The sequence below is a fragment of the Oncorhynchus kisutch genome, linkage group LG14, assembly GCF_002021735.2.
Source record: "Oncorhynchus kisutch isolate 150728-3 linkage group LG14, Okis_V2, whole genome shotgun sequence".
NCBI lineage: Eukaryota > Metazoa > Chordata > Actinopteri > Salmoniformes > Salmonidae > Oncorhynchus > Oncorhynchus kisutch.
This window is the reverse complement of record NC_034187.2, coordinates 79,986,814-80,005,674: the sequence shown is the minus strand read 5'-3', so window position 1 is coordinate 80,005,674 and position 18,861 is coordinate 79,986,814. Positions and strand designations below refer to the sequence as shown.

General features: G+C 45.0%; 1 protein-coding gene across 2 annotated transcripts; it reads right to left on the bottom strand.

Annotated features, from left to right (window-relative positions):
- Positions 1–335: 335 nt before the first annotated feature.
- Positions 336–16,613, bottom strand: LOC109883790 (U5 small nuclear ribonucleoprotein 40 kDa protein). Of its 2 annotated transcripts, none has more exons than XM_020475822.2 (10): positions 16,028–16,613; positions 15,576–15,705; positions 15,209–15,302; positions 14,926–15,091; positions 11,423–11,545; positions 1,612–1,732; positions 1,257–1,339; positions 997–1,058; positions 784–887; positions 336–610 (listed from the first exon to the last, which is right to left on the bottom strand). In XM_020475822.2, exons 1-10 carry the CDS (start codon positions 16,139–16,141, stop codon positions 561–563), a joined length of 1,047 nt encoding a protein of 348 aa, XP_020331411.2. In that variant the 5' UTR covers positions 16,142–16,613; the 3' UTR covers positions 336–560. The 2 variants fall into 2 exon arrangements, with proteins under 2 accessions (XP_020331411.2, XP_031644890.1); XM_031789030.1 differs by having other exon boundaries at positions 16,013–16,280.
- Between the last annotated feature and the right edge of the window lie 2,248 nt (positions 16,614–18,861).

Genomic DNA, 18,861 nt, shown 5'->3' with positions numbered 1-18,861 from the left:
GGTCTTATGTTGTGGAAAACTGAGTGGGTTTAGCATAAGGCAATCAACCCTGTTACCCATAAATAGACAAGCTAGAAATTATTTAACAATACAATTGTTTTGTGTGAAGCTTGCAATCTTCCATTCCCGCTGTAACAAGGGGATTTACGGCTGATTTCAGAAGAAATTGTCAACCCTGTTTATTTGGCACTTAAAAAAGGTTCTACAGATAGGATTTTATTTTTGCATTATAATTTCAGTGTCATTATAAACTCGGCAGAAAAACAAACATCCCTTTTTTCAGAACCCTGTCTTTCAAAGATCATTTGTAAAAATCCAAATAACTTAGAACAATATTTTTCCCCAGACGTAGTTTATTAAGAGAAATTTTAAAAAAAAAACACAGGTGTTGGTTGTTGGGACTGGACATTCTAAAGTAAATGACAGTCTCTGAGGATGTTACTAAATTAAACAGAAGCATATTTTTAAAAAAGTACATTTCATTCACACAGTTGGGGGCTGGATCCATACACACAAGGCTCCGGGGCAGAACATTCACCACACACTCACACACGACAGTCCTACTGAATCTCTCCCATGTAGAGTCTCTTGTCACTTGCGCCAGAGAGGACTGTTGGGGGAAAATAGAATAGTCACTATTAGAGAATGAGAGAGAGGACAGACCAAATTAAATTTAAAAAAAGACTAGACAAATATTAAACCCGCAATGGAAAAAAGCTATAGAAAGAGACAGGGAGAGCGTGTGATTCGTCAGATACACGGATATAAACAAAGTCCTCTCACCAATAGGCTCCTCGGGATGGAAGGCAACCTCATTGACGGACCCAGCGTGGCCTGGCAGCTTGTACAGGATCCTACGAGAGGTGGTGTCCCACACATACACAAACCTGGAAACACACACAAACAGCTTATAAAAGGATCATACAAGAAGTGAAGAGGTGTTTGGTGCATTTTGAGGGGGGGGGGGTGTATTGCTGTGTGTGTGCGTGTGTTCACCTGTCAGCTGAGCCTGCTGCAATCTTGCTGCCGTCAGCAGACCAGGAACACCTCAGAAGGTTCTGTGGACACAGCATTGTATTATAAACAAGTTAATTAATATGATATAACCAGGCTATAGCAGGCCACTAGACTGACACACATGACAGGAGCACGAATATTAAAACACACTGGCAATGAAAGTCTCTTCGGTTCCAAAGTCAAAAAAACGAAAAAAAAAAAAAACACTTGAATCTCTTTGATCAAAAGTCTTAATTTACCTTCTCAAAGTTGTGAATGTTCCCCTGGAATATCTTCACACACCTCTCCTTGGGAGCGAACGGACGGACGTCCCAAATACGTACTACGGGACAACACACACACACACACACACATATATTAGTACATAATATAATATATTCTACGTGTATAGTTGGGGTGGGGGGTCTCGGATGGTTGAGGGGCAGCTGTTGGTGGCCTGGAGGTCGGGATCTTGGGCCGGTGGCCGATAGCGGCGATTTTTATCCAAAGCGACTTAGTCATGAGTGGCCTCAGTAGGAATAGAACCCACGACCCGTGGCGTTGCAACCGAGCCACATAGGACGACACTCAAGTATTGTAACCACACACACTGACCTGTGTTGTCCATGGAGTTGGAGAGGAGGTAGGATCCCTCTGAGCTCAGACAGAGGCCAGTCAGAGAATCCCCATGACCATGCATACCATAGATCATCTTATTCTGCCTCAGGTCCCACACCTGCACTCACAGAGAGACAGGAAGTAAGTTATTCACTGTCTGACGACGCGACACAGGTAGCAGCCTCCTGGTAAGATCTGGTCTCTCTCTCACGCATCTTTCTGAAGGTACGTACGTGACGTAATGTGAAAGGGAGTAACACACAAGAGCTCCCAGGCACACAGATATACACAACCGGTCCAAAGTTTCAGAACACCTGCTCATTCAAGGGTTTTTCTTCATTTTTACTAATTTCTACATTGTAGAACAATAGTGAAGACATCAAAACGATGAAATAACACATGGAATCATGCAGTAACCAAACAAGTGTTAAATAAAAATATATTTTATATTTGAGATTATTCATTAGTGTCCTTTAGTAGAGGTTTCTTGTTGAGATGTGTGTTACTTAAACTCAGAAACATTTATTTGGACTACAATTTGAGGCTGGTAACTCTAACGACCGTATCCTCCAGCAGAGGTAACTCTAACGAACGTATCCTCCAGCAGAGGTAACTCTAACGACCGTATCCTCCAGAGGTAACTCTTGGTCTTCCTTTCCTGTGGCGGTCCTCATGAGAGACAGTTTCAACATAGCGCTTGATGGTTTTTGCGACTGCACTTGAAGAAATTATCAAAGTTCTTGAAATGTTCCGTATTGACTGACCTTCATGTCTTAAAGTAATAATGGACTGTCATTTATCTTTGCTTATTTAAGCTGTTCTTGTCATAGCACTATTTGGTAAAATACCAAATCCATATTATCTTCTGAATACCACCCCTACCATGTCACAATACAGCTGATTGGCTCAAATGCATTCAGGAAAGAAATTCCACACCTGTTAATTGAAATGCATTCCAGGTGACTACCTCATGAAGCTGGTTGAGAGAGTGCAAAGCTGTCATCAAGACAAAGGGTGGCTATTTGAAGAATCTCAAATATATTTTAATTTGTTTAACACTTTTTTGGTTACTACATGATTCCATGTGTGTTATTTCATAGTTTTGATGTCTTCACTATTATTCTACAATGTAGAAAATAGTAAAAAAAATAAAAACCCTTGAATGAGGTGTTATTGACTGGTGTAGATTGATGGCTGGATTGTGACTGACCCAAAAGTAAGGAAAGCTTTGACTATGTACAGACTCAGTGAGCATAGCCTTGCTATTGAGAAAGGCCGCCGAAGGCAGACTTGGCTCTGAAGAGAGGACAGGCTATGTGCACACTGCCCACAAAATGAGGTGGAAACTGACCTGCACTTCCTAACCTCCTGCCCAATGTATAACCATATTAAAGACACACATTTCCCTCAAATTACATATCTATTGGATGAAATACCACAGTGTGCATCACAGCAGCAATATTTATGACCTGTTGCCACAAGAAAATGGCAACCAGTGAAGAACAAACACCATTGTAAATACAACCTATATTTATGTTTATTTATTTTCCCTTTTGTACTTTAAGTATTTGCACATCATTACAACACTGCATATAGACATAATGACATTTGTAAATGTCTTTATTCTTTGAGCGTTTGTGAGTGTAATATTTACTGTACACTTTTTAATTGTTCATTTCACTGTTGTTTATTATCTATTTCACTTGATTTGGCAACGTTAACGTGTTTCCCCATGCCAATAAAGACCTTAAATTGAGACACACTGACACAGAGAGAGAAATTAAAATATGCGAGAGAGATCGATAGATAGGTGACAGATGGCGGGAGGGAGAGAGGAAAGGAAGAGAGGAAAGGAAGAGAGGAGAGGGAGAGAGGGATCCGTGACAGATTGAGAGATGGGGATATGACTGTAACAAGGGAAAGACGTATTGGTTCTGCATGTATACAGACATGTATCCCCTTTCTCCTTCTGCACATGGCTACAGTTACATAGCTGTTGAGACTAATGTGTTCTCAGACTAGTGGGAGTGGAGTGATGAGACATCTCTACCGCTCATCCCTCTCCCTCCACCTCTCCTTCCTGTAAATGACCTAAGGGTCACCATCTGAGTCTAGAATGTAGTGCAGAGTGAATAACCACTTTTTGTTATTTGTTAAAAACGACTCATTCACAACGTCGGTTCAATTATTTGAATTCCAATTTGTTCGTTTTTTTGTGAGCCCAATGCGTAATTTTTCTAGAGATAAATCCTGAACTGTGCGATGTGCTAGGGTGTTAATAGCAGGTTAATATTTGACAGTTTAGCACAGAAAACATGGTAATTAACTACAATGACCACAATCCACTGCGCTGCCTACTTATCCGGTCAGTGTTGGGGCAGACACAGAGACAGAAAAACAAACAGAGAAGAAAGCAAGATAGAGAGCAATTTGTTTCATGAGGCATCTCGACTTGACAATATATGATCTAAGTCAAGGGTTCCCAAACATCTTCACTCAGGTCTTCCTTCCAGCATTGGGAAACATATCACATCTATTTCTATAGGCACAAGCACTGTTCATGACACAAACTGTTCACATCTTGTTGGTGGAGAGAACATTTTACAGGTTTAAAGATTATTTCCTGCAATTCTACACATTTTGTCATGGGGTGCAGAGAAAGTGTTTCAGTTTTAAAGCAAATTTTCTTGTAATTCTATACATTTGACCATTTATAATGTTTATTCAGGTGATATTTGAGTGGCTGAGAAACGGTAGCTGCCATGTTAGTTGATCTGGACATTTCTGACAAGTTATAAATTGTTCTCTAAGTTACGTAATGACTGACAAGACAAGAGGAACTGATGATGTACTACCCAGTTTAGTAATGTCACCTTGTACATTCTACTATTACAACCCAGTTTAGTAATGTCACCTTGTGTATTCTACTATTACAACCCAGTTTAGTAATGTCACCTTGTACATTCTACTATTACAACCCAGTTTAGTAATGTCACCTTGTACATTCTACTATTACAACCCAGTTTAGTAATGTCACCCCCCCACCGCCCCCCAGTTTAGGAACCACTAATCTAAGTGATTGATAGTTGGTATTCAGCAGTAATAAAAGTCATCAAATAAAACAAACTCAATAAACGACTGAAATATAATTACATTTATAATTATTATTATTAATAATAATAATATAATTAAATATTTAATTAAAGTCAGTGAATAAATGATGGTTAATAAGTGATAAGCAGTATTGGGCCGTCACTACCATCCTGGGACTTTTATTAGTTTTGCTATTCTGTTATTACAGTATTCAACCCACATTATGCATCATCGAAACCAGTGATTATTTTTCAATAATCTAACCGAACAGACCTCAAAAAGCACTAAACCCCCTCGGCACTACTAGACTCGATTGTAGACCTTCTCAGAGATCCTGGTAGGACTGATACATCACTGACACTCATATGTTCTGTATGTGCCAACCGGGCCTCGTGAAACTCAACTGCAACGAATTACAATGAGAAGAAAGAATAAGGGAATAAAACAGCGAACTGGGTGTCCCGATCAAAACTAACAAACCATTAATCAAATTAAAAACAAAAGCTGATATCAAACAAAGACAGAGTGCACCGTGTGGAACCGTGACAGTGTTGGAATACCGGAACACTCCATCCTCTCTGAAGTGGATGAGAGGACAAAAAGCTTTGCCGTTTATTAAGTAGGAATGGTTTCAAAAAGTGATGTCAGCACTCGAACCTCGCTGAAGCAAGCAGACTGATAAAATAAAAAATGTAGCACATTTTTTTGTATATATTTTTTTTGATATACAAAACATTAGGAACATCTGCTCTTTCCATGACAGACTGACCAGGTGAAAGATATGATCCCTTATTGATGTCACTTGTCATAACCACTTCAAATCAGTGTAGATGAAGGGGAGGAGACCTGGTTAAAGATGAAGGGGGGGGGCCTGGTTAAAGATGAAGGGGAGGAGACCTGGTTAAAGATGAAGGGCAGGAGACCTGGTTAAAGATGAAGGGGAGGAGACCTGGTTAAAGATGAAGGGGAGGAGACCTGGTTAAAGATGAAGGGGAGGAGACCTGGTTAAAGATGAAGGGCAGGAGACCTGGTTAAAGATGAAGGGCAGGAGACCTGGTTAAAGATGAAGGGCAGGAGACCTGGTTAAAGATGAAGGGCAGGAGACAGGTTAAAGATGAAGGGCAGGAGACAGGTTAAAGATGAAGCGCAGGAGACAGGTTAAAGATGAAGCGCAGGAGACAGGTTAAAGATGAAGGGCAAGGAGACAGGTTAAAGATGAAGGGGAGGAGACAGGTTAAAGATGAAGGGGAGGAGACAGGTTAAAGAAGGATGTTTTAAGCCTCGAGACAACTGGGAATGTGTGCCATTCTGAGGGTGAATGGGATAGTCAAAAATATGAAGTTCCTTTGAACGGGGTAGTAGGTGCCAGGCGCACTGGTTTGTGTCAAGAACTGCAACGCTGCTGGGTTTTTCATGCTCAACAGCTTCCTGTGTGTATTAAGAATGGTCCACCAACCGAAGGACATCCAGTCAACTTGACAACTGTGGGAAGCATTGGAGTCAACATGGACCAGCATCCCTGTGGAACACTTAAAATATTGTAGAGTCCATGCCTCACCGAATTGAGACTGTTCTGATAGATAACTTCCATCAAAACTACTCTACCGAGAAGATATCAGCAAGTCAAATTTGTTAACCCTTGTGTTCAGACATGGATCTGAGGGCATCACCTCCTTGTACAGGTGATTTACACATGCACACCAACGAGCATATGATCTTCAAGAAATTAAGTCCACAAGGGTCAATCCACTCAATTAAGTTCTGAAAAGGCAGAGAGAAAAAATATATATAATTGGGTTCATACCTACAAACTTTTACCATCAAAAGCACGCAGAGTCTGCCTTGGACAATACGAGATGGGAAAGACTCAACGGAAGACCAACGCGAATCACGTGGAATCAACGAGATCCTTCACTGAGGAAATGCGGCATTGGAAATATTATCGTTGGGAATCTTGAGGACATGTTTTATGTGTTCGGAGATATTCTGTCCTCCAAGACGGTGATACAAAAAGGGTATAGTTATGGTCACTGAACAGGACGCTGCTGAACAGGACGCTGCTAAACAGGACGCTGCTAAACAGGACGCTGCTAAACAGGACGCTGCTAAACAGGACGCTGCTAAACAGGACGCTGCTAAACAGGACGCTGCTAAACAGGACGCTGCTAAACAGGACGCTGCTAAACAGGACGCTGCTAAACAGGACGCTGCTAAACAGGACGCTGCTAAACAGGACGCTGCTGACCAGGACGCTGCTGAACAGGACGCTGCTGACCAGGACGCTGCTGACCAGGACGCTGCTGAACAGGACGCTGCTAAACAGGACGCTGCTAAACAGGACGCTGCTAAACAGGACGCTGCTAAACAGGACGCTGCTGAACAGGACGCTGCTAAACAGGACGCTGCTAAACAGGACGCTGCTAAACAGGACGCTGCTAAACAGGACGCTGCTGAACGAGCCAAGATATTGAATGGTAAGAAGTTGGCTTGAGAGAGTATCGAAACCCTTCAAATCTCATCAACAGCAAGCGGCTGAATTTGGATCCAGGACAAAAAAATAATATTTAAAAAAAAGAGAACATTTATAAGAACATTTGCATTAACCTGGAAGACATTTTTCAAAATATGACACGTTTTTTTTTGCCAGATGTCCTGACGGTTTAGCCTTATTATTGAGTTTGAGGATTCTGTCAACTTCAGGTCCAGAGTGTCAGGGTCATGGTCGATCACAGGGTCATATCGAGTCAGGGTCGATCACAGGGTCATATCGAGTCAGGGTCATATCGAGTCAGGGTCGATCACAGGGTCATATCGAGTCAGGGTCATGGTCGATCACAGGGTCATATTGAGTCAGGGTCATGGTCGATCACAGGGTCATATCGAGTCAGGGTCATGGTCGATCACAGGGTCATATCGAGTCAGGGTCATGGTCGATCACAGGGTCATATCGAGTCAGGGTCGATCACAGGGTCATATCGAGTCAGGGTCATAGTCGATCACAGGGTCATATCGAGTCAGGGTCATGGCCGATCACAGGGTCATATCGAGTCAGGGTCATGGTCGATCACAGGGTCATATCGAGTCAGGGTCATGGTCGATCACAGGGTCATATCGAGTCAGGGTCATGGTCGATCACAGGGTCATATCGAGTCAGGGTCATGGTCGATCACAGGGTCATATCGAGTCAGGGTCATGGTCGATCACAGGGTCATATCGAGTCAGGGTCATGGTCGATCACAGGGTCATATCGAGTCAGGGTCATGGTCGATCACAGGGTCATATCGAGTCATGGCGATCACAGGGTCATATCGAGTCAGGGTCATGGTCGATCACAGGGTCATATCGAGTCAGGGTCATGGTCGATCACAGGGTCATATCGAGTCAGGGTCATATGTGAGTAAGCCTTTTAAACAGGTCAACATTCACAAGGCCGCAGGGCCAGAAGGATACTCCGAGCACGCACTGCCTAACTGGCAAGTGTCTTCACTGACATGTTCAACCTGTCCCTGGCTGAGTCTGTAATACCAATATGTTTCAAGCAGACCACCATAGCCCCTGTGCCCAAGAACATCAAGGTAACCTGCCTAACTGACTACCGCCCCGTAGCACTCACGTCTGTAGCCATGAAGTGCTTTGAAAGGCTGGTCACGGCTCACATCAACACCATCATCCCGGAAACCCTAGACCCACTCCAATTAGAATACGGCCCCAACAGATGATGCAATCTCTATTGCACTCAACACTGCCCTTTCCCACCTGGACAAAAGGAACACCTACATGAGAATGCTGTTAATTGACTACAGCTCAGTGTTCAACACCATAGTGCCCACGAAGCCCATCCCTAAGCTAAGGACCCTGGGACTGAACACCTCCCCTTGCAACTGGATCCTGGACTTCCTGATGGGCCGCTCCAAGCTGGTGAGGGTAGGCAACAACATCTGCTACGCTGATCCTCAACACGGGGGCCCCTCAGGGGTACATGCTTAGTCCCCTCCTGTACTCCATGTTCACCCATGACTTCATGGCCAGGCACCATCATTAAGTTTGCCAACGACACAACAGTGGTAGGCCGGATCACTGACAAGACAGCCTATAAGGAGGTCGGAGACCTGGAAATGTGGTGCCAGGACAACAACCTCTCCCGCAAGTGATCAAGACAAAGGAGATGATTGTGGACTACAGGAAAAGGAGTGCCGAGCACACCCCCATTCTCATTGACAGGACTGTTGTGGAGCAGGTTGAGAGCTTCAAGTTCCTTGGTGTCCACATCACCAACAAACTATCATGGTCCAAACACACCAAGACAGTCCCGAAGAGGGCACGACAACACCTATTCCCCCTCAGGAGACTGAAAAGATTTGGCAAGGGTCCTCAGATCCTCAAAAAGTGATACATCTGCACCATTGAGAGCATGGTTGCATCACCGCCTGGTATGGCAACTGCTCGGCATCTGACCGTAAGGCGCTACAGAGGTTAGTGCTAGTCAGAGGAACGCCCTAAAAATTGCCAAAGACTCCAGCCACCCTAGTCCTAGACTGTCCTCTCTGCTACCAAACAGTAAACGGTACTGGAGCGCCAAGTCTAGGTCCAAAAGGTTTCTGAACTGCTTCTAACCCCAAGCCATAAGACTGCTGAACAGCTAATCAGATGGCTACCAGGACTTTTACATTGATTCCCCTTCCATTTGTTTTGTACACTGCTGCTACGAACTGTTTATTATCTATGCATAGTCACTTTACCCCCACCTACATGTTACCTCAATTACCTCAACCTATACCCCCACCTACATGTACATGTTACCTCAATTACCTCAACCTATACCCCCACCTACATGTACATGTTACCTCAATCTACACCCCCACCTACATGTACATGGTACCTCAATTACCTCAACCTATACCCCCACCTACATGTACATGTTACCTCAATTACCTCAACCTACACCCCCACCTACATGTACATGTTACCTCAATCTACACCCCCACCTACATGTACATGTTACCTCAATTACCTCAACCTATACCCCCACCTACATGTACATGTTACCTCAATTACCTCAACCTATACCCCCACCTACATGTACATGTTACCTCAATTACCTCAACCTATACCCCCACCTACATGTACATGTTACCTCAATCTACACCCCCACCTACATGTACATGTTACCTCAATTACCTCAACCTATACCCCCACCTACATGTACATGTTACCTCAATTACCTCAACCTACACCCCCCACCTACATGTACATGTTACCTCAACCTACACCCCCACCTACATGTACATGTTACCTCAATTACCTCAACCTATACCCCCACCTACATGTACATGTTACCTCAATTACCTCAACCTATACCCCCACCTACATGTACATGTTACCTCAATTACCTCAACCTACACCCCCACCTACATGTACATGTTACCTCAATTACCTCAACCTATACCCCCACCTACATGTACATGTTACCTCAATTACCTCAACCTATACCCCCACCTACATGTACATGTTACCTCAATTACCTCAACCCCCGCACATCGACTCGTTATTTTATTGTTGCTCTTTTATTTTTTTTTACTTTAGTTCATTTAGTAAATATATTTCTTCTTAACTCTTGTTTTTTCTTAAAACTGCATTGTTGGTTAAGGGCTTGTTAATAAGCATTTCACAGTAAGGTCTACTACACGTGTTGTATTTGGCGAATGTGACAAATAAAATTTGATTTTATCTGATGATTTAGTATATACGTAAATGAGTCATTTTTTCCCACCTTTCTCATTACCATTTACTTTGAATGTATGTGGTTGGAAGAATGTGTTATGATTGATATATGACAGGCTAATGTCATCACATCTTTGATTGTGAATATCTTCTGCTCAGCTACCCAGCATGCCTCAGAGAACCTGTCAGCAGGAGACAGATGCCCTGCTTCAGGCCCACACGCACCAGCCAACCAGGAGCCCCTGACTGCTTGCATGCTGTCAGACCCATCCCTCCCTCAAGCACCAAAAAGAGATGTTGGGTGAGTCTGACGTCCATCTCCCTGTTCATTTCACTTCATTAACCTATTTCAGGTCATTTTGATCATCCAGTCTCCCTCCCTCCAGATCCCCGGACAGTCGGTTTCATCTCCCCCCTCCAGATCCTCGGACAGTCGGTTTCATCGCCCTCCCTTCAGATTCTCTGACGGTCGGTTTCATCTCCCTCCCTTCAGATTCTCTAACGGTCGGTTTCATCTCCCTCCCTCCAGATCCTCTAACGGTCAGTCCCTATGGGACTCCTAATCACGGCCAGTTGTGAAACAGCCGAACAGAATCGAACCAGGGTCTGTAGTGACGCCTCTAGCACTGAGATGCAATGCCTCAGACCGCTGCGCCACTCGGGATCGCTGTACTATGTTGCTCACTATGTCTCCACTACACAGCCACCACCTGATCAATAATCCCAGTAGAATTATTAATGGCCTTTTTATTAGTTTGGATTGAGTTCTGATGGAGCATGCCATTCCGTGATTCATTCCTCACTCATCTGGACTAGCTAGACTGGATCTTTCAATGTGACGAATCCAAAATGCAAAACAGTCGCTCTGGGTGACACAGTCGCTCTGGGTGACACAGTCACAAAGAGACATTGATAGTGATAGAGGTTAAATGAGGTGCTATGATGTGACAACAGTAGCCATGCCACACACACACACACACACACACACACGTACCTTGATGTCGTTGTCGATGCCTCCAGACAGGATCTGGTCGCTGGTGTCGTTGAATGTGACGGCCAACACCTGGTAGGTGTTCTGGAACGTATGGACCGCCCCCTTCTTACGGATGTCCCACAGCTACAACACACACACACACACAACTGACTGATGTCCCACAGCTACAACACACACACACACACAACTGACTGATGTCCCACAGCTACAACACACACACACACCTGACTGATGTCCCACAGCTACAACACACACACACACACACAACTGACTGATGTCCCACAGCTACAACACACACACACACCTGCCTGATGTCCCACAGCTACAACACACACACACACACAACTGACTGACGTCCCACAGCTACAACACACACACACACACAACTGACTGACGTCCCACAGCTACAACACACACACACACACACCTGACTGATGTCCCACAGCTACAACACACACACACACCCCCCCGACTGATGTCCCACAGCTACAACACACACACACACACAACTGACTGACGTCCCACAGCTACAACACACACACACACACAAACTGACGTCCCACAGCTACAACACACACACCTGACTGACTGACGTCCCACAGCTACAACACACACAACTGACTGACGTCCCACAGCTACAACACACACACACACACACATCTGACTGACGTCCCACAGCTACAACACACACACACACACACACACACACACATCTGACTGACGTCCCACAGCTACAACACACACACATCTGACTGACGTCCCACAGCTACAACACACACACATCTGACTGACGTCCCACAGCTACAACACACACACATCTGACTGACGTCCCACAGCTACAACACACACACTCACACACACATCTGACTGACGTCCCACAGCTACAACACACACACACATCTGACTGACGTCCCACAGCTACAACACACACACACACACACATCTGACTGACGTCCCACAGCTACAACACACACACACACACACACATCTGACTGACGTCCCACAGCTACAACACACACACACACATCTGACTGACATCCCACAGCTACAACACACACACCTGACTGACGTCCCACAGCTACAACACACACACACCTGACTGACGTCCCACAGCTACAACACACACACACCTGACTGACGTCCCACAGCTACAACACACACACATCTGACTGACGTCCCACAGCTACAACACACACACACACACCTGACTGATGTCCCACAGCTACAACACACACACACACACACAACTGACTGATGTCCCACAGCTACAACACACACACACACACACAACTGACTGATGTCCCACAGCTACAACACACACACACACCTGCCTGATGTCCCACAGCTACAACACACACACACACACAACTGACTGACGTCCCACAGCTACAACACACACACACACACAACTGACTGACGTCCCACAGCTACAACACACACACAACTGACTGACGTCCCACAGCTACAACACACACACACACACAACTGACTGACGTCCCACAGCTACAACACACACACACACCTGACTGATGTCCCACAGCTACAACACACACACACACCCCCCCGACTGATGTCCCACAGCTACAACACACACACACACACAACTGACTGACGTCCCACAGCTACAACACACACACACACACAAACTGACGTCCCACAGCTACAACACACACACCTGACTGACTGACGTCCCACAGCTACAACACACACAACTGACTGACGTCCCACAGCTACAACACACACACACACACACATCTGACTGACGTCCCACAGCTACAACACACACACACACACACACACACACACATCTGACTGACGTCCCACAGCTACAACACACACACATCTGACTGACGTCCCACAGCTACAACACACACACATCTGACTGACGTCCCACAGCTACAACACACACACTCACATCTGACTGACGTCCCACAGCTACAACACACACACTCACATCTGACTGACGTCCCACAGCTACAACACACACACATCTGACTGACGTCCCACAGCTACAACACACACACACACACACATCTGACTGACGTCCCACAGCTACAACACACACACACACACACACATCTGACTGACGTCCCACAGCTACAACACACACACACATCTGACTGACATCCCACAGCTACAACACACACACACCTGACTGACGTCCCACAGCTACAACACACACACACCTGACTGACGTCCCACAGCTACAACACACACACACCTGACTGACGTCCCACAGCTACAACACACACACACCTGACTGACGTCCCACAGCTACAACACACACACACACACCTGACTGACGTCCCACAGCTACAACACACACACACCTGACTGTGCCCAAGAACATCAAGGTAACCTGCCTAACTGACTACCGCCCCGTAGCACTCACGTCTGTAGCCATGAAGTGCTTTGAAAGGCTGGTCACGGCTCACATCAACACCATCATCCCGGAAACCCTAGACCCACTCCAATTAGAATACGGCCCCAACAGATGATGCAATCTCTATTGCACTCAACACTGCCCTTTCCCACCTGGACAAAAGGAACACCTACATGAGAATGCTGTTAATTGACTACAGCTCAGTGTTCAACACCATAGTGCCCACGAAGCCCATCCCTAAGCTAAGGACCCTGGGACTGAACACCTCCCCTTGCAACTGGATCCTGGACTTCCTGATGGGCCGCTCCAAGCTGGTGAGGGTAGGCAACAACATCTGCTACGCTGATCCTCAACACGGGGGCCCCTCAGGGGTACATGCTTAGTCCCCTCCTGTACTCCATGTTCACCCATGACTTCATGGCCAGGCACCATCATTAAGTTTGCCAACGACACAACAGTGGTGTCACAGCTACAACACACACACACACACAACTGACTGACGTCCCACAGCTACAACACACACACACACACAAACTGACGTCCCACAGCTACAACACACACACATCTGACTGACGTCCCACAGCTACAACACACACACATCTGACTGACGTCCCACAGCTACAACACACACACACCTGACTGACGTCCCACAGCTACAACACACACACACCTGACTGACGTCCCACAGCTACAACACACACACATCTGACTGACGTCCCACAGCTACAACACACACACACATCTGACTGACGTCCCACAGCTACAACACACACACACATCTGACTGATGTCCCACAACTAGAACAGCAGTCAACCAACACTCCCCAGATTCTGCGTGGTAGGCTTTAGTTCCAACCCAACATTAACACATTTACATTACATGTTAGTTATTTAGCAGACGCTCTTATCCAGACGCTCTTATCCACAGTTAGTGCATTCATCTTCAGATCGCTAGATGAGATAATATCACAGTAGGTCAATTCTTTACTGTTCCTCCATAAAGCAGCTTTCAATGAACAGATCAGGTAAACAGGTGTTATAGTACCAAGCTGGAACTAAAGCCTGCACACCCAGGTAGCTGTCTGGGACCAGGGTTGAAGAACATCGGTCGCCACGGTTACCTTGACGGTTCCATCGTCGCTGCCGGTACAGACGAGCTGAGGCCCGCGGCGAGCAGGGTAGCAGGAGTTAACGAAGGAGGTGTGGCCTTTCAGACGCTTGATCCTCTCACCCGTCTCACTGTCCCACACTCCCACAGTCTTGTCTGTGCTGGCACTGAACAGCAGGCTGCACACAGGGATAGGGCCAGAAAACCTACGTCATATTCTCCCAACGTGTTGTCAACAACAACCGTCACACATCACGTTTTTCCCTGACCTGAGCAAGTGTTTGTGAGTATCCTACCTGCCGTCTGTGTTGTAGTGAAGCTCCATCACAGCACCACTGTGTCCCTTCAGGGTGGCAAAGTTATCACAGTCCCCGTAAACATTCCACATCACTGTAGAGAGAGAGAGAGGCATTCCAGGTGACTACCTCATGAAGCAGGTTGAGAGAATGCCAAGAGTGTGCAAAGCTGTCATCGAGGCAAAGGGTGGCTACTTTGAAGAATCTCAAATATATATATTTTTTATTTTAACACTTTTCTGGTTACTACATGATTCCATGTTATTTAATCCTTTTAAATGTCTTAACTATTATTCTACAATGTAGAAGTAGGTGGTGTCCAAACTTTTGACTGGTACTGTAAATATAAAGTCTGTGTTTAACTTACAGATGAGCCTGTCATAGCCAGAGGAGGCCAGTGTGGCCCCGTTAGGATGGAACTTGCAGCAGTAGACCTCTCCCTCATGGCCACACATCAACATGATGGGAGCCTGCAGGCTGGAGCTGCGGGGAGGGCCCTGGAGAAGGGAGGAGAACATCATGTTGTCATATTACAGACTTACAGACAGACGTTACTGTATGTGCATGGATCACTAGCAATCTGGTCCATGCTATCCGGTATCCTTGTCAGCAGTAACTAAATTAGCTTCCTGCTAGCCGTATTTACATTGGATAGCCTTCCTTTAGCTAGCAAACAGTCAACATATCAGTCACAGCTAATTGTGGCTGCATTTGAGAGAATTTGCCATTAGTCGAAAGACTGAAAACATAACTAGCTAACAACTTTCTGAAACTAGATAGCGTTTCCCTTGTATTTTGATGTACCCCCTCTTTCCTAACCATGGCCACGAGTTGTTGCGACTGTGCCGCAGCGATCAGCTCGGCCCTGGGCCTCTTGACTCCACCGGCAGGAACCACCGCCATGTCCCCCGGTCTCTTCTTTGGTTCAATCATGACTAAGCAAATCAATAAAAAACGATTTAGTATAATATAACTAAGTCGTCCTAAGTGAATGAACGTTTCTCTCGACGAGCCGCTTTCTCCACAAGTACGAAACCTGAAGTACTTCCTGTTCGCAGGGCGATTAATTGGTTAGCCGCTCCGCTGTTAACAATGATTGGTTATCACGGTTGTAGAGCATGGCCCTTGAACCGGAAGAAAACATCTGAAACAGACTACAAAAATAAATTATCGCTGCAGAAGGTAGATCGCTAGAATGTACAATAATGTGTGTAAGATGCGGTTTAAAATGTATAAGTATATATCTATTGACCCTTATGTAAAGTAGGGACGGATAGCAACGCCAAGGCTGGCAAACTAGCCATAGGCTGAACAAAAATATAAACGCAGAATGTGAAGTCTTGGTCGTATGTTTCATGAGCTGAAATAAAAGATCCCAGAAATGTTCCATAAGCTCAAAAAGCCTATTTCTCTCAAATGTTGTGCATCCATTTGTTTACATCCCTGTTAGTGAGCATTTCACTTTTGACAAAATAATCCATCCACCTGACTGACAGGTGTGGCATATCAAGAAGCTTATTAAACAGCACGATCAATACACAGGTGCACCTTGTGCTGGGGACAATAAAAGGCCAGTCTAAAATGTGCAGTTTTGTCACACAACATAATGCCACAGGTGTCTCATGTTTTGAGGGAGCGTGCAATTGGCATGCTGACCTCAGGAATGCCCACCAGAGCTATTGCCAGGGAATGACATTTTAATATCTATACCATAAGCCAACCCTACATACCCTAACCCCCATACCCTAACCCTGTATACCCTAACCCTCCATACCCTAACACTTCATACCCTAACCCCCCATACCCTAACCCTTCATACCCTAACACTTCATACCCTAACCCTTCATACCCTAACCCTTCATACCCTAACCCTGCATACCCTAACACTTCATACCCTAACCCTTCATACCCTAACACTTCATACCCTAACCCTCCATATCCTAACCCTACACACCCTAATCCTACATATCCTAACCCTACATACTCTAACCCTACATACTCTAACCCTGATTTACGTTCCATTTCAGTGGTGCAGTTGATAACCATGGCAATGAATGCTAGGAAGCCAACCTTACTGAAGCACATATTCATTCATGTCACTCTGTACTGGCCAAGGCTAATACTCACCCTCTACCCATCACCCTCTACTCTCTTCACTGCCTCAGCATACGACACCTTCTGTTCTACTCTGACCCTGGCAACCTCCAGAGAGCACAGCAAGTCACAGGCCCTGTACCTAGTCATGTGACGCGAAGCGTCTGCTCCCCTTGGATGGAAGAAACACCGATCATCACAAGTCCACTTCGAGCTACCTTCACAGATTTAACAGTACTCAACTTATTTTCTACCCAGTCTGAGACTACATATGGATCTGACAAAATGTAGGGGTCCACTTTTTCAAAAAATGTCACTCAGTGATGTCTTTCTGTTTATAATATCTCTGTTTTAGATTTTATGGTTAATGCTTTCTGTTTATAATATCTCTGTCTTAGATATTATGGTTAATGCTTTCTGTTTATAATATCTCTGTCTTAGATATTATGGTTAATGCTTTCTGTTTATAATATCTCTGTTTTAGATTTTATGGTTAATGCTTTCTGTTTATAATATCTCTGTTTTAGATATTATGGTTAATGCTTTCTGTTTATAATATCTCTGTTTTAGATATTATGGTTAATGCTTTCTGTTTATAATATCTCTGTTTTAGATATTATGGTTAATGCTTTCTGTTTATAATATCTCTGTTTTAGATATTATAGTTAATTCGTTCTGTTTATAATATCTCTGTTTTAGATATCATGGTTAATGCTGACTCAGCTGAGGCACTACTGCTCTTTCTCATCACCTTTTCTCCCTCTTCCCCCTTTTTTTCTCTCCCTCAATATCTCTCTCTCTCTTCCTCTCTTCTTCTCTGTAACGTGCTGTATCCTGAGTGTGACAAATAAACATAGATTTTTATTTGATTTATCCCTCTCTCTCTCTCGCTCTCTCGCTCTCGCTCTCTCGCTCTCTCTCTCTCTCGCTCTCTCTCTCTCTCTGTCTCTCTCTGTCTCTCTCTCTCTCTCTCTCTCTCTCTCTCTCTCTCTCTCGCTCTCTCTCTGTCTCTCTCTGTCTCTCTCTCTCGCTCTCTCTCTGTCTCTCTCTCTCTCTCTCTCTCTCTCTCTCGCTCTCTCTGTCTCTCTCTCTGTCTCTCGCTCTCTCTTTCTCGCTCTCTCACTCTCTCGGGGTTGGTCCATATCAATGTGTTGTCAGCCTGTAGGTTTGCGTACACTGTAGCCTAGTGGTTAGAGCATTGGACTAGTAATGTAAACTAGTAACGTAAAGGTTGCAAGTTCAAAACCCTGAGCTGATAAGGTACAAAATCTGTCGTTCTGCCCTTGAACAGGCAGTTAACCCACTGTTCCTAGGCCATCATTGAAAATAAGAATTTGTTCTTAACTGACTTGCCTAGTAAAATAAAGGTAAAAATAAAAAAAATATGTAAAAAAATGTACAGCGAGCTCCATGTCACGACCTCTGCCGAAGTTGGTCCCTCTCCTTGTTCGGGCGGCGTTCGGCGGTCGACATCACCGGCGTTCTAGCCATCGCCAATCCATTTTCCATTTGTTTTGTCTTTGTTTTCTACACACCTTGTTTCTATTCCCCAATTACAT